At 32.7% G+C, this 27,186-nt stretch overlaps 1 protein-coding gene across 2 annotated transcripts in view; it reads right to left on the bottom strand.

Moving 5' to 3' along the window:
• The window catches only part of LOC117110130 (importin-13-like), a 47,376-nt gene extending 20,617 nt beyond the window's left edge, over positions 1-26,759 (bottom strand). Inside the window, exons 1-20 of one of the 2 annotated variants that reach the window (XM_033252731.1) lie at positions 26,631-26,759; positions 23,578-23,685; positions 22,592-22,717; positions 15,679-15,737; positions 14,171-14,279; positions 12,975-13,073; positions 10,822-10,875; positions 9,738-9,810; positions 9,046-9,265; positions 8,119-8,203; positions 6,642-6,761; positions 5,794-5,874; positions 5,191-5,329; positions 4,797-4,846; positions 3,932-4,021; positions 3,352-3,499; positions 2,503-2,571; positions 1,822-1,961; positions 621-755; positions 214-234 (exon numbers count right to left, since the gene is read on the bottom strand). In XM_033252731.1, coding sequence (XP_033108622.1) covers positions 214-234; positions 621-755; positions 1,822-1,961; positions 2,503-2,571; positions 3,352-3,499; positions 3,932-4,021; positions 4,797-4,846; positions 5,191-5,329; positions 5,794-5,874; positions 6,642-6,761; positions 8,119-8,203; positions 9,046-9,265; positions 9,738-9,810; positions 10,822-10,875; positions 12,975-13,073; positions 14,171-14,279; positions 15,679-15,737; positions 22,592-22,717; positions 23,578-23,643 — 1,884 coding nt within the window. In that variant the 5' untranslated portion in view covers positions 23,644-23,685; positions 26,631-26,759. The remainder of the gene's footprint in view (positions 1-213; positions 235-620; positions 756-1,821; positions 1,962-2,502; positions 2,572-3,351; positions 3,500-3,931; positions 4,022-4,796; positions 4,847-5,190; positions 5,330-5,793; positions 5,875-6,641; positions 6,762-8,118; positions 8,204-9,045; positions 9,266-9,737; positions 9,811-10,821; positions 10,876-12,974; positions 13,074-14,170; positions 14,280-15,678; positions 15,738-22,591; positions 22,718-23,577; positions 23,686-26,630) is intronic. The other variant, XM_033252732.1, reaches the window with a different exon arrangement.
• Between the last annotated feature and the right edge of the window lie 427 nt (positions 26,760-27,186).

The following is a 27,186-nucleotide window of genomic DNA, read 5'->3' as shown; positions in this document are numbered from 1 at the left end:
TGGGAGTCCCCAAAGACAGGTGATGTCCCCTCCAATCCTGATAGTGGTGTAAGTGTACGGTCTGCGTATTGTTCGATATTCAGGCAAAGGGCAGAGGTATGCATGCTTAATGTTGCATGCATTCAGTAACTAAAATCCACAGAGTATTTTTAATTATTATATTACTACTATGCAGTATTTACATGCACCATGGCAACTGCTCATTCGACTCACATGGTTCTTTACAGAAGATGGCTGATGAGAAGATGTTATACCAATTGTTTAAACATTATATATGTATTATATATTATATACAAATGTAATTCCTACTTATTTGTTTACCTTTATATCATGCAAAAAAATATTGATATAAATACCTAATTATCATTATTCTTAATACTATAATATTATACAATTTTCTTTTATAATCACAAGACAGGTTTGATTTGGAAAGGCCTGCAAAAGAAATTTATTTTTAAATTGGAAAATTATCTCTATCAAAATAATGCCTTCAGCACGAAATGCTATCTGTACAATATATTGCCCAATAGTGGTCGTCCATAAAACAATTGTGTTTCAATATGCAATGCCTCTGGCCAACGGTTGTGCACTGAGTCAGCAAAAATAACTTGACCCCTCACCTGTTCATGGGACGCGGCTTCCAGATGCTGCAGGTGTGGTGTCACGATGACATCCAGGTAATGCAGGATCTCTTGCACAGATAATGTGGAGAGCACAAACCCAACTGACGCCATCAGCCGTATACATTCCCGCGACTAAAAATAAAAAGATGCGTTTACAATTAAAGTTCACTTTGTCTACATCAACAATGTACACACTTAAAAGTTAACAATAAATTTATCTTCTTCATCAGTATATTAAATTAGCAGAATAGGTTGCATAACATTATCACCATATTTTCTCCTGATGATGGTCAGAGCAATCTCACCGAAACTTTGTGACAACCTCAGAAACCATATTAGTACACATGGTGTACTGGAATTTTGATGATTTTGTTACATCAACATGGAACACAGAAAGAATTGAAAATGAGACAATTTAATGAAATATGGAAGAGGTAAAACAACTTCAGCCAAATGCCGATTTGAAGTTTTAACCTGCTTTTAATGTTTTAATATTTGTTGCAAGGACAAGCCAAACCGGTCACTCTTTGCAAAATATTTATATTATTACTTGTATTTGACCAAAAATTTAATCTTGAATTTTGAATGATGCTTTATAAAAATTAAATCATTGTTTGCACTAATATTGACCAAGACAAAGCAACACTACCTTGGACAAATTGTACCATAACCATCATTCGCAACTGAATTTACATAACAGCAGGTTTTTTTACTATGACTAAGACTATGGCTACATACTATATTGCAATGAAAATGGCCATTACAATTCACAAGTACATACATACATTTGACTAAGGGGAGTGTTGTGCAGACTGTTCATGCTGGACATTCATGAGCCAAAATAACCATGAAAGTTTGACCAAAAAAGTCCAATCTGAACAGAGCTTAATGTCTCTCATTATGAAGTGGAGCTGCTATTAGCCAAGTAAGTGCTGCTGTTGGTCAGTAAGTTACATTTATAATTTTTGACTGGTAATTCTACAAAGGTATATTTATCAGTTGATCCAGCTACACAGGATTTGAACCCAGGACCCTGGAAATGGGAGATGGGCACTTTTAACCAACAAGCATATATAATACATAGATGTTTCAATAAAATGTTTTAATAAGGTTAATACTAAAATAGTCAAAACGTCTCATTTAGACATTCCATAATTAAATGTATGACGCCCTCTATAATATTAATGTTATACAGTACCTTCAAGATGTTGGAGTTGAGGGCAGCCTGTATGCTAGTTAAGACACGATCAGCATGTGGCTTCATATCCAGGGCACATTCTCTAGTTATCTCCTTTAAGCACATTGTTGCTGGTACAGCCAGATCTGGGTTACTTAAACCTTTAAATACAAAATGATAGGAAAATGAGATTTAGTGGAAATGATTCCATAGATTCCAGTTATATAAGGATACAGCACTTTACAGAAAATAGAGAAAAAAATTGTTTTTTATATTATTTTAAATAAATAATGATTATGTAAAATTTGTCCCAAACAAAGAAGCACCTCAATATAGGGCATGGGAAAAAGAAAAAAAAAACCAAAACAACCTTTCAAATAAATTCAAAAATCTTTTAGAGGCCCACAAGGATGCGCATTGGAAGTCAGGCAATTACTGCGTTGTACGACGGTCATTAAGAACGTCGGCCGTCGAAAGTAACTCCACTTCCTTTGAGAACTAGATGATGCGACACACTGTCTGCTGATTGCTGATTGGTTGTCTGGTGAATGGATCTTCATTAAAAATGATTAGTTGCACGTATCATGGTGTTGACATTTATATAGAATCACGTCAACTACAGTGAGTGCCCAGCTGAAGACTCAAGTGTGAAAATACTAAACAAAGCTGAAAATGATCTCCAGAGTAAATCTGGAGACATACCTGAGAGCACCAGAGGAATGACACTATCTAGAGCTTCTGGCATGTCAGCAAGCCATTCAGAATAAGCCTCTAAAAGACAAATTACACAAATGTTAATGTCTATGAGAAAGATACTTAACCTCAATAAAGTAACTATTCTCATCTTCATGAATTAAAAAATACTCCTTGAGGATAAATGGAAGAGTCGGTGCATGGCATCCTGCATAAATAGCCCAGCACAAGTACACATCCTCACTCCCTATTCAATTTATAGGAGAAATTGTTGGCTTATCCAGGCAAGTACTCATGCAACAGAATATATTTATCAAAAGAAAATTAATAATAACAATAACAACTTTTTATTCATACATATAATTCAGTTTACTGATTAAGCTGAACTAATTATACATTATGGTCACAATCACCTACTAAGGTATAATAATACTAATAATATTAACAAATAATAATAAAATAGAATACTGAATCATTCTGAGTCAATTTCACATCATCGCATATCACTCACTGAATGAATATATCACAATTATTGCAATCTAAAAAATTAAAAATATAAACACGGCAAAATTCAATAAATTCACAACACATACATAAAAAAAATGTTGAAAGTCAAGTAATAATGAATAAAAAGCACAGAACCAGACATAAAACCTAATTCAAAGCTAAAAATGGAAGAAATTAAAAGGGCATATAAAATCACATTAATTATAAATTGAAAGAAAGATTGCAAAAACAATTTACATAAAGACAGCAAAACAATAAAATAACCAATAATTGAGGAGGAGGAACTAATTTAATACTGCCAGCACTCGATCTTTGTTAACATCAATATACACTAAAATCATGTACACTCACCTAGCATATAGAGGGCAGTAGATGCTAAAGTTACATTTGACATGTTGATTTGTGGTAAGAGGCGAAGGAGATTATCAACACATTCATCATCGCCATACTCTCCAACTTCGGCAATTGACCGAAATGCAAACAGCAAAGCTTCAAGTTGCTGAAGAAAATGATATAAAAAATACAGGTTAATATAATGACAAAGCAACTTTGATTTTTATTCTAAAGAAATAAAATAAAAAATGTGTCCTAGCACATTAATTTTTTATCTTTTTAAAATCTCCTGAAAATGTATATAGGCCCTAGAGGGCCCACTATTATTTGAAATCACCAACCAACCACTCATGTAGTAAAAAAGCTTCCTTTCAAAGCTCATTATCTCAGCTTTTCATGGTTATCCCTTTAAACCAATTTGTAACTTTTGTATTGTGTATAGTAAAAAAAAGATTGATTATTTGACTGATTATTTGACTGATTGGTTAATACCTTCATTCCATCACTCTCACTGGGAAATATATCTCAGAATTGCCATTAAAAAAACAGTAAAGATGAAAGGAAATAAAAGAAATGGAAGAATAAAAACTCAACCAACCTGCCAAGATCCACCTTGACTCTGAACCCTCACTAGCATACCATATAAGTTATTCAACAGAGGTTGTCGTAGCAATGTGAAACAGTACATCTACAAACAATTAAAAAAAATATAATATTAACATTTTGAGCGCCAAAGGGGGAAATCTCGTTCTTTGGTAACCCATTATTTGAGCGCCAAAGGCAGAGATTTCTGTCTTTAGTGTTTTTTTTTGTATAATCATATAGAGGGCGCTATTACAGTTCTTGTGTAAAAGATTTGAGCTCTATTGAATGTCTGGACTGCCTGAAAACATTATTTGAAATCACCAACCAACCACTCATGTAGTAAAAAAGCTTCCTTTCAAAGCTCATTATCTCAACTTTTCGCAAATTTTGAGCTAAGTTTGCGAAAAGTTGCAATACTAATTATCAAATTTTATACATGTTACAATATTCATTAAATAAAAGAAATGGTATAATTTTGAAAGTCTTTGTATTGTTTTTTTCCTTTTGGTATATAATAGATTTTGTTTGCCTTTAAGTATTTTTTCTCAGGAACATTTCAAAACCCAATAAAATCAGCTGAAAATTCTGGTTTCATGTGTGATCACTGTGAAAAACACCAGGAGCTCAAAGTATTAAAGAACAGAGATTATTTTTTCACCTTCACTGACCACCAGAAGCTAAATAACTATATTCATAATTTTTAATAGAGCAACTGTTTTTTACTATATACGCAATCTTAACATCAAGTACTCTGAAAGGAATTATGTCATGACCTAAAAAGTAAGTCCCAAAATGATTCATTTCAGTGGTGAGACAAGATCTTTGTGCATTACAATATTTAAACATTACACATTTACCACAAAATGTATAGTACTCACTAATGTATCACCTATATCTTGTCTGTAGCACCGAAACTGTTCCTTTTCCTCTGTAAAATTAAACAACACAATTGATCACAGGAGTGAGGTTTATGCTACTGAATACTCAGTACGTTCCCTAAATACTTACGAAAACAATTTTTTTTTTCGCAAGTATTGGGGACGTACCGAGTATTCGGTACAACAACACATTAAGTAGGGCACAACATCACTCCTATGATATTTTTCTGACGCAAACTCACATCGAAATAACAGTTGATCATTGAAAAACATATCTGAACTGAATTGAAATTGTCCCAATAAAACAGGCAATGAAGCTTGTGACAGATCAGTTTTAACCATGATCTACTCAATGACGACTACCAGACCTACTATATCTATAGCATTTTTGTACCTGAATTCCAAGTGTTATATTCCTCTTCCATGGGGTATTGCACTTTAGTAAGCATCACATCCACCAAATGCATATATATGGGCGCAAACACCATGAGATACTCTTGACATTTCTGAACGTCGGCTCCTGTAATTTCATCCTAATCAATTTGGTATATGAAATGAAAAGGGGGAAAATTTCATTTACATTAGAACAAATTTAAGTCCTGATACTGGTCGTATCCTAGTCATCACAAGTGTAATGCAAGCATACATGTTATACCTTATTTTTGTAAATTCCAAGGTAGCAGCAGGTTTAATAAAAATAAAGAAAAACATTTATTTTTTTCTGAAATTTCCATTTTTTGTAGCGGCAGGTGAACAAATTTTCCAAAAATAAGATTTAATTGTTATTTGAAATCATCATTATTGGCAGGCAGTGGGTTCACTAAACAAGGTATAAAAAATGTCGTCTTACCACCACAATGTAGAACTTAACCATGTAAAGGCCAATAATTGTATTGTATTCTATAATATTGCTGATTTGTTATTGCTTTATTTATTTTGTTTGATTCATGCCATGGTTTCTTATATTTATGGTCAAAATACAATTTTTTGTTAATACCTGTAAAATATACCAGAAGCCGAATGGCATATTACTTATGTTTTCATCGACTGGATAGTGCCCGGGCAGAGCAGTAAAACCCTAATGACAAGAAAAAAATATGATTTTAATATTAAAACATCAAACAGCAAATCTGAAACATCATATTTTCTATATTAATCATCGAGTTAATAATTATATCTAGAATATATATTCATGCAAGATGACATGCAAAGTAAAAATTACACTAGAATACGATCTTCATTTCAAACGAGAGCAGTCACTCCATGAAGTGCATACATCAGCCCTGTGCCAGAATACAGTACCAACAATACGCAGGCCATCAATAATGGGCGAAACTGCAGCATACACTTAATGAAATAATGGAATCGCCTGTTGTTTTCTTGAGTGCTGCAGAGTACCCTCAAGAAAATATCGGAATCGCCGGTTGTATTCCGGCACAGTGCTGCCTGAATACGTGGGGTCTAAACCGGCTCATCCACCTGGGGAAACTTTGGTGAGGAGGGTTGTGTGGACCCCCAACAGGATTAAAGCACGGGTGAGTTCATGGAGGAACCAACTGGCATCCACCCTTTCCCCTAGGGTGTCCCTCACTGTGCAAGTCGTCTGTACCCTTGGGCAAGGCACTTTAATAACAAAGTGTGTGTCTGTGTTTTACAAGTTAATGGATTAAATCTCTTGTCCAAGCGATGGTGTGCTTTATTATGTTGCATTCCAGCATTGCGACTGAACCAGGGATGCAAACATTTCAGTGACTCAGTGCACATAAAGAAGGATTAACAGTAAGCATTAACGATCATGAGACACAGTAACACAAGAAGTTAACGAGGGACAGTGACAAGACTCACCAAGATTAGGTTTGTAAGATCCAGACACTGCTGGCGCTCTTCTTCTTCACCCTCAAGGATCAATTTTGAATGGTTCTCTCCTATAGCCACGGTAAGTCTACAGATTCCATGAACAAGGTCCTTAATTTAAAAAGAAAAGTACACAGGTAAAAACATTTAACTCAAAAAACAGACAAAGATATTTTTAGATTTTATGCTTTGATTAATTTCATCACTTTCAAGCACCCATCAATGTATATTTACAATAAATTTTTTTTATTCGGAAAGTACTTAAAAAACGACCAATCAGATTAAAACTAAATTTAAACTGGCCAATTAAAATGAGTTGTTTTACAGTAAAGTCTTAAGAGATGATACTATTCTGCTGCTATCAGCGACCAAAAATGCGCTCAAATGGATCCATTGTCTCTACTAACAAACCATTGATGCCAATTTCTAATGTAATTATTATGATGTTGTATCGTAATTTCTCTTTCTATAAATTTTAATTGATGATTAAATATACGTTTGATAACTAATATATGGTGAGCTTTTGTGATTTTAGTACATTTTGATGGTAAATTATTAGGTTTTAAAATGCCTATTCCAGAAAGGCTATTCTAAACCACTATGATTATGAAGTCATTCAGGCGTAATGACAGCTTGACTAACGTCTGGTTGACAACAGAGGGTGCCACCTGGTGTTGTGACGACACTTGTATTGTACTCTATAGCAACCTGGGAATACTACTGAATGAAAGTCTCATAAAAAGAAATAAATAATAAAATAACTCAGCAAAACCTAAAACATTAAGCAATAAAATTAATCTAAATAAATTTTGAAATGGACTGCAAAAATGCAAGAAAAAAAAGGAGACCCATGTGCATGTTTAAAATATGGCTTACAATGATTTGAAAAAAAGTAAAAGTTTAAAAGAAGGCGACAGCTGTATTTTCAAGTTCTTGAAACAATAAATATGGAACTGACAAAATAAAAATCATTAGATCCATCCAAAATTAGAGTAAAACAGAGACAAAATTTCTCTCGATGTACATAATATTTTATGGCGAGTTGGATGGCCAAGTGGTTAAGGCAGAGGCACTGCAACCTGCAGCCATAATATCGGTGCTGGTTCAAACGGCACGCTCACCTATGGTTCTGGTGGTGGAACAAGTCTTCTCACATAAGAATTACACACTGTAGGTCCAGTGTACACAATGGCTCATCTGCACTATAAAGAACCCAGTATATCTTTTGAGACGAGTAGGGGCCGGATTACCCCAGTGTACTGGTTCATACAGCCCCTGTTCTGGACAGACGAAAGACAACTGGTACCGGTTTACCAGGTAACTCAGACACAAAGAGGCCCTCAGGAGTGAAGGAAGTTACTGCACGAGCTAGTCTCCACACCTTGAAGTGCTTTGAGACTTCAGCATGAAGCGCTACATAAAACGAACCACGTTATTTAAAAAGCTGATAATATAATTATGTGCTTACCATGTCCTTTTCTCTTACTGCATTGGCCAACAAATCCTGGAGACGGAGAACTTGCGGAATTATCTTCTTTATTGTATTGGGGTATCTAAATACGTCAAAGTAATTCATTCACAAATATTTCAGTTATTATTTCTCATAACAGCTAGTAAAACATAAAGCTCTGTCCAAATTATAAATAAAATTTTCTTTGACAAAAAAAACTTCTGTATATGTCCATATATAGTCATGATGTGCCCATATATGGTCATGATGTGACTATATATGGTCATGATGTGAAGTCATCTTGACCATAGGCATGTCACATGTTTTTGTCAAATGATATTTGTTGCCTGGACAGGACTTTAAATAATTTCGATATTAGAAAAAAATAAATCATCAGTGAACATATCAATGTATTGTTCTGAATGATGGTTGAATTGATTTGAGTTTATATAATAAATACTATAAGTCAAAAATGATGTCATAACAAATAAATTTTATAGGCTTATTAAAGTATGTAATTTAAAATATATATAAAATATATTTATAAAGGAAGATTCATTAAGCAAATGAAGTATATCAAGCATGAGCGATGCTGTGGGAGATAAGTATGTCACCGGGTGATCTGAGTTCTGGAATATTTTTGAAAGAAAGACGAATGAAGAATTTCTGCCTAGATTCAAATGGAATTGAATGGCCCGGCCTTTAGATACTTTTGCTAAAAGATCCCACAGACAACAGTGTAAAAACATAAGCAAACATATGCATTTGTGGGACAACATGGGTTTCCTGGATACGCATGTATTCCTGATATTATTTTGATTGGTCAGTTGTAAAGTGGGATTGACATCCCGGAAAGGTCCATTATGTTGAATGTAGAAAGGATGGAATGGAGTTAGTGGAAGAAGCCGATGAATCGTGGAAAATCATGGACAGGAAAATACTTACTTGTAAGCTGACGGCTCCTGGATCACGCTTATTAGGGAATCAATGCATGTATCATAGAGGTTTTCGTCATGGACATATTTAAAGAGTGTATCAATGAATGGATTGATGTCTATCAAGGGAACACCAAAGTTAACCCAACTTGAGAAGCATCTTAATGCTTGGTGGCGGATGGACACCGGCGAGTCTTGCTGATCAAGGAGGTTTTGAAGTAGTGGTAGCACTGTTGAGGAAAAGATAATAATAATGATAATAATAACAATGATGATATGATGATGATAAAGGTGATATGATGATGATGATGATAATGATAATGATGATGATTATTATTATGTTGATGTTGATGATGATGATGGTGGTGATGGTAGTGGTGGTGATGATGTCGATGAAAACGATATTGAAAATATTAACAATTAATAACACAAATTGTAATCATAATCACACTCGTAATCATAACAAATATAGTAACAACATATTGTTTAAAGGTTTGCATGGCTAAGTAACAATAAAAATAAATGCTTGTGGCACTGTTAATTGTTGTTGCTGAGAGTGCCTCAACTATAACAATAGTAAAATTTTACACTATCATCATGCATTACAAATACAGTAATATCAATAAACATTTTATTTCATGATGACTTTGATAGTGTGGATAAATCTGATCACGTTTAATAACATATATTTCTGAAGCTCACCATGTTGCAAGCCTTTTTGGAGTTCTTGTCGAACTGTCACTTTTCTTGAACTGCCTAAGGGTGCTGTTTGGAACTAAGATTCAACAGAAAAGATGGGTACACTTACTGTATGTTATCAATCATGATTTTTTTTTGTACCATAGTAAATAGGAAGTTTTAAAAGCAGCCAGTAAACTCTTTAATCCTTTTGAATGGGACTAAAGAACTTACAAAACTTTTTTAGTAAGATTTATTTTATGTGTTTTAGTGCTTTCTAAAGTATTTTCTTCAATGTAATTTTGCACCTACTGTAATTTCCTTTTTAGACAAATTAAAGAAATTTGAATCTGAATCTCAGTATCTCTATATATCAATAAAGGTCTTAACTCTGAATGTTTTCTTAATTAAAAAACACAATGAATGTGTAGAAGAATAAACGAATGAATGGATAAATAACTGAATAAATATAAAAAGAATGAACGTAAATGACAAACAAATGAATGAACAAATAAAAGAACAAACAAAAGAACAACAAAGGAATAAATTAATAAATAAAATTATAAATGTATAAATGAGTGCATTAATAGATTGATGAAAGGGTTATTAAAAGAACGAATGCATGAACAATAAAAAAAAAATAAATTAATGATTGAATAAATGAATAAATAAATTAAAATGATAAAAATATATATGATAAAATACAAATAAATAATTAGTAAGACATTTTAATACAATATGCTAAGCTTTCTATTGATTTTATTAAAATGTTTTATTAAATAATTTAATGACATTTTACAGAAAGCATGTTTAATGATCTAAAAAGATGATTATTTCTATATTGATTCAGCTTTCTGAAGAACATAAAATTTATATTCAATTGTAAAGTTATGTCCAGACTATCAAATTTTATTTCCCACGAAAGAGAAAAAAAAAATTATTTGGCAAAAACATGTGATATGCCTAAATATGGTCATGATGACATCACATCATGAATATTTATAGGCAAATCATGACTATATATATGGGTATATACATTTTTTGTCAAATAAAATTGAATAGTCTAGACAGGCTTAAGCATATACTGTACAAGAATTCACATTCATACCTCTTCCGGCAGTACTGTGAGTAACTCCAACAAAGCTAGACACTTGTTTGTTGCCTAAAGCGAAAAGAAATTAGCAACAGTTTAGTTCATCACATAGAATTTCACATTTTCATAAAGCGCATAGACAGGGTTGAAAAAGGTGCGCCACCCAGAAAACAGCAAAAAATTTGGGCACGCAAATCAACTTAATGGACATTCCAACTTAAAGAAAGAGTACGCTCACAGCGCTTCCCACTGAAAATTTTTGAACAGAAATTCATTGACAAAATACTGGTTTACGAAAACTTCCAGAATTGAATCTGTGTCACTCTCTGTATGTGGCCATGTATGAGCTCCAATAGCTCTCAACCTTTTGTCTGCACCTTTAGCTCCGCTTCCGAAACTTCAATAAAATAGGCCCACAAATTCAGGAACAATATTCAAATGAAGAAAGTTTCAAAGTGACTCTTCAGTTCAATAATTTTTCATTATGAAGTTACAGTAGGAAATACCAGCTGCTGGGAAGTTTGGCATCAGTCAGGAGAAAGTCAAATTACATCGCTATGTCGAGAGACAGGAAAGGATGATAACGATAAGACTGTCTGAATCATTACCACAATTCAACTATATATAAATACAAAATTAATTTAAATTTTTTACCTAATTGCAATTAATTGACCGTTTCATCTCATTTATCAATTTCTATGGAATGTGACATATCAAACTAGAAATGCTCCTTTTACACTGAGAAGTAAAAGCATAGCCTCCAATTGGCGTGATTTTTCTCTGAGAATTGATAAGTTTGAAACCAATCAGAATTACCAAATTTCAGTTATCGTGGTAACTACCACAGTGACAATAATAAATGAAGAAATACTGTATTACAATTTTCAACTAAATTAGAATTTTTTAATGGGAATTATGGTGGTATTTAGTATAAATTTCTTGATTGATGAAACATTAACTAAATCAGCAATTAGCATATAATTTTGAATATTCACGCAAAAACAAAATAGGCTCCTTTACTTTATTACCATCTTACATTAGCCAGTCAAACTACAGAGTGAGTGTTTTAACTATTTTATTCTCTCTCTCCTAGGGAAAACACATCAGATTATGAATTTATTAGGTAACTTGTATTTTTGTGAAAATACTGTAGTCTTTAATAATAATATGAAACTTTATTAGAACTTCTCTTTTAAAAAAGAGGCATACATTAGACAAAACGGTTGGTCCACAAATCACAAAAACAAATAATGTACGGGCAAACATATCGTAAGTAAAACTGGTGAAGTAAAATTAGTTAAGATCAGAAGTTTGATAAAATAGCATACTGAAATAAAACATACAAAAAAATCGAAAGAGAAGGTAAGAAAATGGTAATGGCACTGTGCAGTTAATTTAAAATTCCAAAAATGTTATATAAAACAAATAAAACAATATAGTATATTGTTTAAAAACATTGTTAAAAACCATAAAATACCTTCTAAATTACTAAGATTCTCCTTGGATGATATCTTTAGTTAATTTTTACTGAAGTTGCATTTACAAAAAGAATTTAGTTTTTCGTTGTAATGCATACAGTATTCTGTATGTATCCAAGTTGAAAAAGAAATGGCATGATGTCAGTAAAATAGGGTTCGAATTTCCCCACACACTGACAGCAATTGTTGTAGAAAGGGTCTTCCACTGCTGTGGTATATCCGATGTTTGACAGCAAGCTTTTTGCTGCAGTTGAGTCACCTGACCCAGCAATGGATTATATACTTACATTTATTAGAATAAGCCTACTCCAGTTAAAATTACATTTTTCTAACCTGGTAGGATCAATAAGTCTTTATGATCACGCAGTAACACATTTTGACAATAATTATGTGCTGTGGTTCAACATTTACATTGAAATTAAGGGGCGCATATATGAGTATATAATCTATGTATCCATTTTACACCAAAAAAATAAACACCTCCCACGAATCAATGCATCCCTCAAATAAATGCATCCCTCAAAAACTGTTCTTAACAGTAAATGCTCAGGGGCTTTTATTAAAATAAATGCAGTATTTCTATCTAAGGAATGGTAAAGAGGCTTGCTGACAAAATGATGCAAAATAAAATTTTTGATATGAAAATCACAAATAAAAACTGTACTGAATTAGTATATTAATGATACTTACGTCCATTTGCGGTACATCTGCTTGGTGGAACGTCTCTATCATACTCTTGACCGCGTCTGACCAGACTTCAGGCATTGTGTTCAGCGCGAACGAAGCAAGCTGCAAATAACGCAACAACAAACATCCGTCTATTGAACAAGCTTTAAGCATGCGAGTTTAAGTTACCAGGTAAAACGATTAAAATCTGTGAAAATGAGACTATAAGCGGCTTTATATATGCATAGGAAAGTAAGTTAGTTGAAACTGATCCTCGGTAAGTACACCACGACAGCATCTAAGCGGATTAGCGATGATGGATTTGGATAGAAGGTACGTAATAGCATGAGCCATCTTGAAACACTACACTACAAAAGGCTAGTTTATTTGCTAATTAAACAGTAGTTTGAGTCTGCTTCAAATGGATTATTAATAAAGATTAATGTTTTAAATCACATTGATAATGCAATGAGTATCATTAGAGGGAAACATGATACAGATTTTTGTGATCACTAAATGGTTGAGGAAAAAAGGAGCACAAAAACAGCATACAAATATTTTTACCTTTTGAAAATTCTTAGAAAAGATGTGATGGATCTTGGATTAGTTGAAGACAGGGAAACCTGGTATGAAGCCCTGGGATCCACTAATGACAACTTACATGTAATCTCTCAATAATTATACATATATGTATATAATTTAAATCATTTTCTGAATGTATAATTTGATATCTACTGCTGAATAGATACATGTTCAATGCTAATGCTAGAGTATATTTGTAACCCGTTGTATAAGTTTAATATCTATACAACATTTAACCCACTGTTGAAGCACTGTCCTGGATCCAAATTTCGACTGTATCAAGTTGTATTGTCGACAAAAATTATTCATTGATTCCTTGATGGCAAAATATTAAAATTAAAATAATGATGATGATATTGATAACAAAGATACTTAGGATCATGATGATGTTGTTTCTGATGAAAATGCTGATAATAAGGGGAAAAAAATTATGTTGTGCAGCTCGAAAAAAAAAAGACTTTAGAATATGTTCGAGATTTTTGGGTCAGTCAGGCTTGGCCTAATGGTGATGATAAACAAAATATGCTAATTACGATGATGATGATATTGACAACAATGATTCTGGTAGTAGCAAAGCAGAAGACAGAATAAAACTTAAATAGCTTCTCTTTTTAAATACACACAAACGAAATACTCACTGTTACACAGAGCCTCGTTAAAACAATGCGAGTAGCGGAAGAGAAGTTAAATATTTGTTGGAACAACTGTGTCCGTAAGTTAGCGTACTGTTCAGGATGCACTTCACTCCTAAAAGGTTAAAATTAATTAGCATCACCTCGAATTACATATTAATTAATATATAATTATAGCATTTTGTTTTTTTGGAAAGGTGATGTCGAATAAAGTTGCATGTCAACAATGGATTCTCTTAAGCACAATACAATTATTGCTTCAATTTTTGGTACCTAAACCTTCTGTTAGCGAACCTAAACTAACCTAAGCTGAACTAAGCCTTAAACTAAAATTCAATCTAAACCCAAACAAATCTACACTAAACCTAAAATACGTAAACAACTGAAACAAAACCTAATACAACAAAAACTAAACCTTGACTAAAAGCCTACAATTAACCTAAACTAAACTTAAACCTAAATTTTTTTTTATTAAACCTAAACTAAACCTAAACCACTAGTAAAGTATATTCAGGTTCTTAATACACTGTATTTACCTACATGAGGCATGTCGTGGTGAAATTGTTAAGTTGTCGCACAGGCCAGTATTGAGTAAATGAGCTATAAAATAAGGGAGCTCAAAAAATTGCCTAAAAATCCAAATTTATTTTTCACTATAGCAGGGTTTAAGCTGGCCAAAAATAATATTTTGCAATTTGGTATGAAAATAATTAGCCAAACAGAAATTTTATTATCCAAAACAAAAGAATATAAGCAATAATAGCTTCAATTTCATTAGCTTTTTGGCTAATTTTGAAAGAAAATATTTAGCAAAATTCAGCTTTTATTAGGATTTGGCTATTTGGCTAATGACAGCTTAAACACTGCTATAGATCAACAGTTTAATGTCTTAATAATCATGTGCCAAAGTATTAGTTCTGGAAGTGGTCAACGAATGGTTTATTTAACATTATTTTGATAGTTTATTCTATTAAAAAAGGTATGCACAAATAACTCTGAAAGGCAATTACTCAAAATCATGTTTATCTTGACTCAAAGAGAACTGTACTTTCACTTTCCAATAACTTAGGATTGAAATGTCCAATTTCAATGAATGACCCCTCATTTTAAAGACCACATACTCAGGTATCTGAAAATACCAATAACTTCTAATTTCAATTTTTGCTACAACTTAGTCATTTTGCCACAACGTGCCTCAGATTAGAGCGTAAGTTTCGGAAATCAATATTATTTTATTTATTTATTTAAAACCATTGGTAGCCCATCCAGTACATCTGAATATTTTGGGCCTTCATATACATAAAAAAATGCAATTTAATAACAATAAAATTTGATAAAACCAAATTAAACACAATAGAATAAGGAAGATACAGAAAGCACTTTTACTACAAATGTAATAATGATCGTAACATTTGAATTCCTGATAGTGATATAATACTAATAGTTAACCATTCAAACAAACACTAACAAGATTTGCTGATATAACAATAAAAAGAACATGTATAACTACATACCAATATCGGGTGATTTTCATGTATAATGCACTTGCTCCAAAATACTGCACCTCTGCTGCCTAATAAGAAAATAAATTCAACAATGTAAAAGCAGCTGCAGGAGACGTATTACAATGCAACCGATACTTTTCCTCAGACGTATGGCTCAAATTACAAGGAGTCGAGATTATCGGTACAATTATATGGGTTCCGTTTGACATTAATTACGGGAAGCATGTCTTTTTACTTGGAATTGCTATGTTCTGGAATGGTCACCTGACCGGGCTGTATGAACTACTCCACACATGGACAAAGTTGTATAAACCAGGTCATTTAAAAAAAAAACATTACAGTATATTGCAGATGTCAAGTTCCTTATAAATCAAATGAAATTACTAATAGGAGAGGACAATTCATATTTTTCAAAATTGAAAAGTTTGATTGATTTAAATTGATAATGAAAACACAAATAAATGGAATTGATTCATTTAATTAAATACAGTATTACAATACTGTTGGACTAACAACATAATTTTGAAGAAATTTTAGTCAATCTATTGTTAACACAGGTCTTCCTATAATTAAAGAACCTTCCAAAAAAAGACCACCTCCAATTAAAAACCACGTTGATGTGGCCCTGGATGAACACCTAAATACTGTATTTCTAATTTTAAGAAAACTATTAAAAAGCTATTAAAAACCAGGAAATCCCTGGTCCAAAAAGAGGTATTTATTGAAGGGAGACTTGTAATAGTGCTTGCCTGAATATGTCAAAGTCCTTCCCATTAGTCCCCTGTCAGTTGAACTCTAACAATAAAACAGTGTACATTCTCCTATCCCTAGGGAGCCCTTCTAGTCATGCGTTGGCAGGCTAGATGAAAAATTCAACATGGAACTTTTCCAACCATCAAAATATCCCACTTTATTCCTTGGACACAAACCAAAGACAGAAAAAAGAGGGTGAGAATTAAACCCCTGACCTATGTTGAATTTTAGGCTGCATGATAAAAAGTATATACTTGTTTTGTATGCGTTTTTCCAAATCCATAAGATTTAATCACTATATTCATTATAATTGTTATATTTGAATTATTCATATTATATTATATTTTCATGATGCAATTGGAAATAAAGTCGCATTGAATTAAATAAAAAATATTAATAAAATCTATATTTTTAATTATTAATTTTACAGACGTCACCGTTATAAACTTTATATACAGACATTGTGCAGTACTCTTCTTTCTTATCGTAGGGATGTAGTTATGGTGGGTGAAGCCTTGAAGTTTTCAACCCAGTCTAAAGCTTATTATATGGCCTTCCACCCATCCTTATTAACCAAACTTTGCATCCTTAAAATCTACTCTGATTATTTTGATTATTAATGTTATCATCTACCCACCCTTAAAATGTTTATCGCCCACCTCACCAACAGCATTTTATTGACTTCATATCTCTTAGAGTCCAAGATATATCTTTCACCAACAATTTGACATTAAAAAGGTGCACTTTCAATAGATATTATTAGTGTTACAGCAGTAATCATTATTGTGATCATTATCATTCTCGCCATTATTGTTAGAATCATCATTATTATCATTATCTATTAATTAATTTAAAATTTCATTTGGTTTTCCCTCAGTGTTGAGATCTCTTTAATATCAGCATCAAAACGTAATACTCCAGAAGCCCCCTAAGGGAATGCAATGGAGAAGAGGTCAACAACCAACTTAAGATCAGAGCATTGCAAGATATATTGCTACAATCAAATGCGAATACAACAGGAAATTAAGTCCCTTCGCCCAAGGCCTTGAGCATCCCATTCCCAAGGCCAGCACACTACTAAAGTTCTGTCCAGACCTTAACAAACTTTATCTGATAAAACATGTGACATGCCTTAATATGGTCATGATGACATCACATCATGATCATATATAGGCATAAAATGACCATATAAAGTATATCATGTCTATGTATGGGCATTCAACAGATTTTGCTGGACAGAGTTTAAGGGAAGTGTCTGACAGCCTGACATCCTGTCTGTCAGAGAGTACAGTATTATACAGAACATTACTGGATCAGAAAATACACATTTTTTGTTGAGGTAAAATAAACATAAAATTTTAATAAAAAATTCTTATTTGCATTTAATATTAGCTTACAAATTAAAATCAGACAGGACTTCTTTATTCCTTGTTAACAAATTATATTTTTAATTAAGTAGAATTCAAATATGTCACATGTTACGCAAAGACTCATAATCGTTTATATAAAGTACTGTACTGTACAGATTATAATTTTAAAAAAATTATTTGACAAAAAACATGTGAAATGACTAAATATGGTCATAATGACATCTCATCATGACCATATATATGCACATCATGAATAATATACAGGCATACAACAGTTTTTTTGTCACAGATAAATTTAGGAGAAAATAATGGAAAAAGCGGCTATACAGTGATTCATTTATGTTATTGTTAGCAAAGAATTTAGAACACATAGAATAGAGAAGCTTAATTGAAGGTAATGCCAACTACTTCCTTCGACAGTCTACGTCCTACCATAAAAAAATATTATTGCAAAGGTTCCAATACAAGAGGAATCTGTAATTCATTTCCAAATGGAAATATGATGAGAACATATTGATTAAATTAAACATTAGGCTTGCCATCCCAAAATCTGTATCAGTGGCCAAAAAAAAAAACAAAAAAAAAAAAAAAAGAAAATTGACTTTTTAACATCTTATTCTTCACATTATTTAAAGATTTCCGGTGATTGGTCGTTTATTGCAATCGATTTACTGTTGCCAAATATCTGAGTAAAATACAGTATTACGACTTCTCGGTATTATATTTATAGTATACAATTTTGCCATATTCTAATACTCAATACTCAGTTTAACAATTAGCGATTGTATGCTGGTTTTGGGATGGCAATCCTCATTCTTTGTGAAATTTTACAGTACATATGATGCTGCCTTCCAACCTATGAAAATTAAATGTTTGCATCATGTGACCCCTCCAATCAATCAACATTTGCTGACTTCATTTACTTTGATTTGTCACCAACAAATGGAATAAATTTTCATTTTATATGCTACATGATTTCATAGCTTAAGGTTCAAGGTTCAATTTATTCATCATATAATATTACATAACACGAAATTTGCTTTATGTGATTATCAACCACTGATAATCATTCATAATTTCATATTTTTTGTAATCTCATAACAAAAAAAGCATATCCCATGAAATGTCTTGAGGTGCAGTTTCTAACATAAAAACAGCAATGGAAAACCAGAAAGCATACATAAAAAAACTAGTGTTTACATGGTCTTTCCCAACTCCTTAGCAACCAAGGCAGTGTATTTGTTAGATGATATCACAAAATGAGTCTTGTGGTAGCAAATACTGTATGGAAATGGGTTATTTACAGACAACAAATACAATTGCTTTATTTTGGTCTTTGAATCGAGTTCCTACTGCAGGTTGTGTGCAACTAGAGTATGATAATTTTGAACTTCAGCAATGAAACCCAATTTTTGTTAAAATATTAATCAACATTCATATATGGGACTTGCCATGCTAGTGACCAAAACAAGAAAATTGACTTTTTAATACATTCCTATTTTCCACCTTTACTAATTGCAAACGTTGAGTAAAAGTATTTACAGCTTCTCTACACTATAAAGTTTAACATTTAGGGACAGTATGCTGATTTTATGATAGCAAGCCTCACATATTTTTTTATGAATACATATAATTGACCTTACGTACAACAAGACTCATTTTGTCATGAAATCCCTGTGTATCATGGGCCCCAAATTAAAAGAATCTAATTCTACGAGATAGGGTTAAATGAGCTGTATATTTATATGAAATCTAAGAAAGAGCCTGCACATGGTGATAACCATGAGCTGGTTTTGGGTAGACAATTGTAATCAGTAGTCAAAACATAATATAGTGTAGGTATCCCTCTAATTAAAGACCTCACCTATTAAAAACCACCTCCAATTTAAGACCACCTCCAATTAAAGACCACTTACAGTATCTGTGGTCCGATGACATCACATCATGATCATATATAGGCATAAAATGACCATATAAAGTATATCATGTCTATGTATGGGCATTCAACAGATTTTGCTGGACAGAGTTTAAGGGAAGTGTCTGACAGCCTGACATCCTGTCTGTCAGAGAGTACAGTATTATACAGAACATTACTGGATCAGAAAATACACATTTTTTTGTTGAGGTAAAAATAAACATAAAATTTTAATAAAAAATTCTTATTTGCATTTAATATTAGCTTACAAATGAAAATCAGGCAGGACTTCTTTATTCCTTATTAACAAATTATATTTTTGATTAAGTAGAATTCAAATATGTCACATGTTATGCAAAGACTCATAATTGTTTATATAAAGTACTGTACAGATTATAATAAAAAAAAATTTATTTGACAAAAAAACATGTGAAATGCCTTTATATGGTCATAATGACATCACATCATGACCAATATACAGGCATACAAGAGTTTTTTTGTCACAGATAAATTTAGGAGAAAATAATGGAAAAAGCGGCAATACAGAGATTCATATGTTATTGTTAACAAAGAATGCAGAACACATACTGTACTGTAGAATAGAGAAGCTTAATTGAATGTAATACCAACTACTTCCTTCGACAGTCTACATCCTACCATAAAAAAATATTATTACAAAGGTACCAATAGAAGAGGAATCTGTAATTCATTTCCAAATGGAAATATGATGAGAACATATTGATTAAATTAAACATTAGGCTTGCCATCCCAAAATCTGCATCAGTGACCAAAAAAAAAGAAAAAGAAAATTGACTTTTTAACATCTTATTCTCCACATTATTTAAAGATTTCCAATGATTGGTCGTTTATTTCAATTGATTTACTGTTGCCAAATATCTGAGTAAAAGTACAGTATTACGACTTCCCAGTACTATAGTATACAATTTTGCCATATTCTTCTACTCAATTTAACAATTAGCGATTGTATGCTGGTTTTGGGATGGCAATCCTCATTCTTTGTGAAATTTTACAGTACATATGATGTACTTTATTTTGGTCTTTGAATCGAGTTCCTACTGCAGGTTGTGTGCAACTAGAGTATGATAATTTTGAACTTCAGAAATGAAACCCAATTTTTGTTAAAATAAATCAACATTCATATATGGGACTTGCCATGCTAGTGACCAAAACAAGAAAATTGACTTTTTAATACATTCCTATTTTCCACCTTTACTAATTGCAAACGTTGAGTAAAAGTATTTACAGCTTCTCTACACTATAAAGTTTAACATTTAGGGACAGTATGCTGATTTTATGATAGCAAGCCTCACATATTTTTTTATGAATACATATAATTGACCTTACGTACAACAAGACTCATTTTGTCATGAAATCCCTGTGTATCATGGGCCCCAAATTAAAAGAATCTAATTCTACGAGATAGGGTTAAATGAGCTGTATATTTATATGAAATCTAAGAAAGAGCCTGCACATGGTGATAACCATGAGCTGGTTTTGGGTAGACAATTGTAATCAGTAGTCAAAACATAATATAGTGTAGGTATCCCTCTAATTAAAGACCTCACCTATTAAAAACCACCTCCAATTTAAGACCACCTCCAATTAAAGACCACTTACAGTATCTGTGGTCCAAAATTCACAAATGTCTTTCATCTTTATCATTCTAATTAGAGACTAAAGCTGCTAAGGCCCCAGTGGCATATCTAGGAGTTTTGAAATAGGGTGGTGATGGGAGGGAGAGCGCGAAGGTGAAGTGGGGGGTCTCGATGATCAGTTAAGGAGCGCTAATTCGCAAAATAAAGTGATTTTAGGTGATTTTTAACTACTTGACTGTGATTTTTTGAGGGGCGACAGAGGGCGTGAGTAATTTTGGGGGGGGGGGGGCATGTGCCCCCATGCACACCCTAGATATGCCATTATAAGGCCCATGGAAACCCCAGTCCTAAAAGTGGTCAATTGAAGGGGCACCTGTACAATAGGGACCTGTACAATAGGGAGATGGGTTAGATTTTTGGGAGGATTTTTCATTTCTTTTGGGAGGTCACCTAAGTACTGGGAAGCATCCACAACACACAGGACACTGCAGGAGGAGCCCTGCTGTATCAATAAAGGTAAAGGTTAGAACCCGTAGCTCTAGGCTTAAAGGCTGGAGTGCCCATCTCTCTTCCTTATAGCATTTGAGCCAGCTATACTGTATTATTAAATAGTCTACTCAAACCCTCAAGATACTAGGATCTTCTATTTTTTTCTGCAGTTTTTTAACCCTTTGAACCCTGAATTATTTACATCTTGCGGCACCCTCACCCTGAGTTATTTGGACAAAATATGCTTATTTTTTATTACAATCATCACCACCACCACCTAGGCCCTGTACCGCTACCATAGCCATCGATCAACCCGATGTACAACTATCATCACTACCGCCGTCTGCTGGCAATAGCACTATCGTGATCGGCCTGGCCCAGGGCTAGAAACTACACTGTTTACCTCACTATCACTTTCCAAATCACTTCCTGGATAATCGTCATCATTAATATATTCTTGGGAGTCATAAATTATCAATCGTAAAGCACATTGGCATTTATTGTCAAATTATTCAATATAAAATTTGTTTTTTCAAAAAAATCATCACATACAAGGCTGTCAGAACGACTTGGGAATAATGATGTCACAAAATTACGTCATTACTCATACTGGTCAGGTGATTATCCCGAATAACGTCACCTGACCCGCAAAGCCGGTATACTGGCCTTTAGGGTTATTGCAACGTAAGCGCGCAGCCGTTTTTCCGGCATTTAGGGTTCAAAGGGTTAAGTAGGGAGTGCGTAGTTTAAAAAAATGTACATGTAGTTACTGCACATACCTTATCTGGTGACAGCAGACTCCAGGCAAACTGCCAGGCCTGAGGGGACCGCTGTGCAGTAAATAGCCAGTTTTGTGCCCTGGACTTTACGCTCGGGTCCGGATCAAAATAAAGTTGATGCAAAGCCTGAAAGTGTGTATAGAAATCACGTGAAATGTATCTATTTCTACGATTTCTCATCAATAAACAATTAAAATAATGTAAGATATTTTTAAAATAAAAATAATAATGTATAAATTTAATATTTTGAGAAAAGAGTAAGCAAGAGTTGCTCAATATGATAATAAAAAAAATCTTCTTTTTATAAGTTTTAACTTTCTTCACGTTGACGATACTGCAATCGCTTGTGACGGTAACATCTTAAAATTTGCACATGGGCCATACTGCACTGGACTAATTCATAATAATTCATAATTTATAATTCATTTTACTGCAATTGTATAACAGATTGGATGACACAAAATAATCAAAGAAAAAAGGAAAAAAACACAAAGCGGCACAATTACAATGACAGTCATAAAATCAACTGATTAAAATTTAAATTAATTTTTATTATTATATAAAAATATTATCTGTTTATCAATTATTATTATTTTCAAAAATATATTTTTAAAAATTCTAATCACAAGTAGTGGCAATTTTTACAAATTCATTATATCAATTGGTATTTATTATTATTTACCAGAATTCATAAAAATATATTTATTATTTACCAAAAAAATTTTAAAATCCTAATCACAATTAGAAGCAATAATTTTTAAATATCTAAAATTCAATATATTAATTAGAAAATTGTTATTACACACCAGTTATCAATTGTGATTATCAAAAAATATCTAAAAACCATTATCGCAAGAACACCATCATTTCAAGAAAAAAAGAATAAACATTATCTAAAGCATAAAGCAGATGAAAACAATCTTATTTTGAAAATTATAATTATAATAATAAAGAATTATCAATATTATTGCTTCAAAATGATTTACCTTTTCAATGTTTTCTTCTGTAAGTTCTAAAGCTGGATCTCCTTCCTGTTCCGCTAGGAACGCCATACTTCCTCTACAAAATTTCTGCCACCCTGATGGCCTCCAAATCTACAGCAACGAAAAAGAAGGGAACCGCGTTAGAAACCAGAAACTTAACAGGTTTTTCGAGGAAATTTGACAGAAATTTCTACTGAAAACCATCCACGATGAACAGTGCACAAATTGAGTTTGGGTAGAAAGGGCTGGATTTAACATTGCTTGTTTTTGTGGCACAGTGTGTTCATTCATATCATGCTTATCACCTGTTAATATCAAACAACACTCCTGATGGCTGTTGGCAAACTTGAAGGCTTCGAGCTATTGTTCAAGATTTCAAATTTTTCGTTTAAAATAAGAATGATCATATTAATTTTGATTTACATTACTTAATTTTCATAAAAATTATTCAAAAATTTAAACTTCAATTACAGTAACAAAAAAAAATGACCTGGTTTACTAACTTTATGTAATCTTAGTTTAAAACTATTCAATGCATACTTTTAAATGGAAAAATTTAAGGCAGGTTTTTGCATGAAAGGTTATGGTATACAGTAAGGTCTCAAGATTGAACACTATTAAAGCGACTTTGGCGACCTAGGTTCGGTTTACGTTCAGATATAAAGATGAGTTGGTCCAGGTCCCACATTGCGGGAACTGGGCCTGAGCTGACTTTAAAGTCGGACTAAATTTATGTCGCCTCTGGGTCGGCTTAAAATTTATTGATTGTTCACACTTAGGAAATGGGGGCGTGAGGCAGCCCTGAGCCAACATAACTAGTAATTAAGTTTGATTGAGATCTTAGAAAATAAATAAATTTTAAAAAGATCTTAAAATGAAAATGGCACAAAACAGTTTGCTTCCCAACAGCAATGAGTGTATTGTTAGGATCCTGCTGAATATGTCAACAAATCCAATACAGAACGGATGCAGGCAGTTGATTCTCATTTCCTGCCTGTCATTTGGTGTGATCAAAACAATGATAAAGCAGTTAATATCAAACATTATTAGTCGCTAATTAAAACACATTACATCATCATCCTGTGTTCTACTATTGATGTCTATGGGGGGATGTGCATCAGGGAATGTGTGAGTATATGGCTGGGGGTGTGTGTACCGTATCATTAAATATGTTAATTTTCCACATGGAATAACGACAAATGGTGCTGTCCATTTTTCATCAAGCTAGGGAGTTGAATGGTTTATGTCACAAAAGCAACTGTTGTACAGATTATAACAACAAAATTGGCTGATCATCTTATAAGATTTATAAATAATAATTATATCAATAAATTGAATATCAACTACACTGATGATATCATCATATTGAAAATAATAATAAATGATATGAAAAATTAGTATCGTTATCATTTTAAGCATAAAACCTATATAAACATTCAATATATTACACCAGGGACTATCCATTATTCATTTTCAAAAGAATAATATACAAAGCATAGGCTTAGCAAGTGAGCCATCCGGCCGTCTTTTAGACGGCCTACAATTATTTAGGATGGCCACTTTTACCGTGACAGCTTGGCCTAATCAGATCGGCATAGCCTAATTGGGCCTGGTCTACCTTTAGCAATTCTTTATATTCTTCAATCTATCGAGTGTTAAACTAAAGCAAAATCATATTTACGTTTAATAAAGACAACATTTATTGATTGAATGTACATTGTTTCCATACCAATATTTGGTGGGGATTCCCAAAGATGGGTGTGGCCCACCCACCAGCTCAGTGCTACGCCCACTGGCTTCCATTTTGAATGACCTATATCGTTTTTGTGGCTAAACCCCTGATACAAAGTACATTGGTTTTCTGTGAATCACCACCTCTCATATTGACATTACTTACAGTTAATATTTTTCATTTTCATAAGAGATATACACTGGTGAACTCATCAGTTTAAAAATCAGATCTAAGTTTATGATTTTATGTACTTACAATACTTACAGTACTTTAATTAATTTTGCTTGTTTATATTTATACAAATTTATCACTTTATTGTATTATATTTATTTATTACTTCTACTCTTGAGTTTTGTATCTTATTACAGTGTTTATTATATTAAATGACCAATTCATATTTATCTGTAATATATCATTTTTGTGTTAACCTTAAATAGAGTTTCTTTAAAAGCATTGTTAAGTTCACTTTTGACAATCCTTGTCAATTGATAGTTACTCAGCCAAAAATTTAATATTAACTCGCACTTTGATGACCTGGGCTGTAAGTTGATTAAGTAAGGTTTACATGCCTAGAACACAAACACCCAAAACAACAACTGTTATTTTGAAGTTAATATAAGGAAAAGGCAGTGGCTATTGTTACATCAGTCTTTATTTATCAGATTTTATTGTATGACAGATTAATTTCAGACTGGTATAACAATAGGACAATAAATCATCCAATAATATTAGGAATTGATTTCCAACTGGTGTAACAATAGCCAATGCCAAAAACAAAAGAATAAAAATAAACAAAAGTCAACAAATGAAATTATCGAATTGAAAATAATTTAATCAACTCAAATGTCACTATTTTAAGTCTATCTGTCTTGCTATCTATGGCCTAAGCCCCTAGAGGCTAGGGCCTGGGTCTACTTACATCTTGTTTTCATTCAACATCAGATGAATACTAGCCTAGGCCTAGCCTATGGCTAGGCCACAGATAGGATCTGCGGCTAGACTAATATTTAATATTAAGGAATTAAGAAAAAAAAACAAGCATGCAATTGGTTTTGTTGATTGCACAACAATAATCAATAGATTGCTAAGAAGTTTTAGCCTAATAACTGGGGCTGGAATGTCTTTAGTTTTAGCCTTTGCTAGGCCTGCGATAGGACTAGGCTCGAAGAAACCTTCTTCTTCTTAACCTGCCTGTAAACAATACACAGCACCCTTTCTGTCACAGGCACAGGCCTAGCCTAGCCCTATCATCTATAATACTACTAGGCCTATCTGTTTGTTTGTTTTTATACTAGTTTATTAATTGGTAATTACACCAAATTACCTGATATATTGTTGATAAACAATGGCTATTCACACATCTTAAACGACGGTCTCTCACATACACAACGGATGTACTATTTGGAAGAACCTACAAACGATCACAGGGCGCTGCCATGTTTAGGCTCTTTCACTATAATTAATAATTTACATATTCTGTTCTATTAACGTGCGATTATAAATAAACTCATTAAATTTATAAAATTATAAAAGAATTAATATAAATATATTTTGTTAAACAACTGTACAATATACTCTAATTGATAACAATTTCAAGTGTTTTTGTTTTAAATGGGAATGCTGCATAGAATAATATTTGTTGTGTTCGATAGGGAAACAATATTATGCAAAGTTTTATTTTTACACAATGGTTGAAAGTCCAGTCAAGAGTCAAACTCTACTACACCGTAAAACCTCGAAAAAAACCAATGCACTTAATCTCGAGAAGAACCTCTCTTTAGTTTGCAAAAGTAGCCTCGAAAAGAAGCTCTGGAAAAGCAGTCGATAGGGAACTAGCTTACTCGAATTCAATTCAACAGTAGTTGTGACGGTGGGAGTCA

This window comes from Anneissia japonica, unplaced genomic scaffold, assembly GCF_011630105.1.
Source record: "Anneissia japonica isolate Jap-2015-1 unplaced genomic scaffold, ASM1163010v1 scaffold1829_len478734_cov173, whole genome shotgun sequence".
Lineage (NCBI taxonomy): Eukaryota > Metazoa > Echinodermata > Crinoidea > Comatulida > Comatulidae > Anneissia > Anneissia japonica.
The sequence above is the reverse complement of the archived record's forward strand: the minus strand, read 5'-3'. Positions and strand labels throughout refer to the sequence as shown.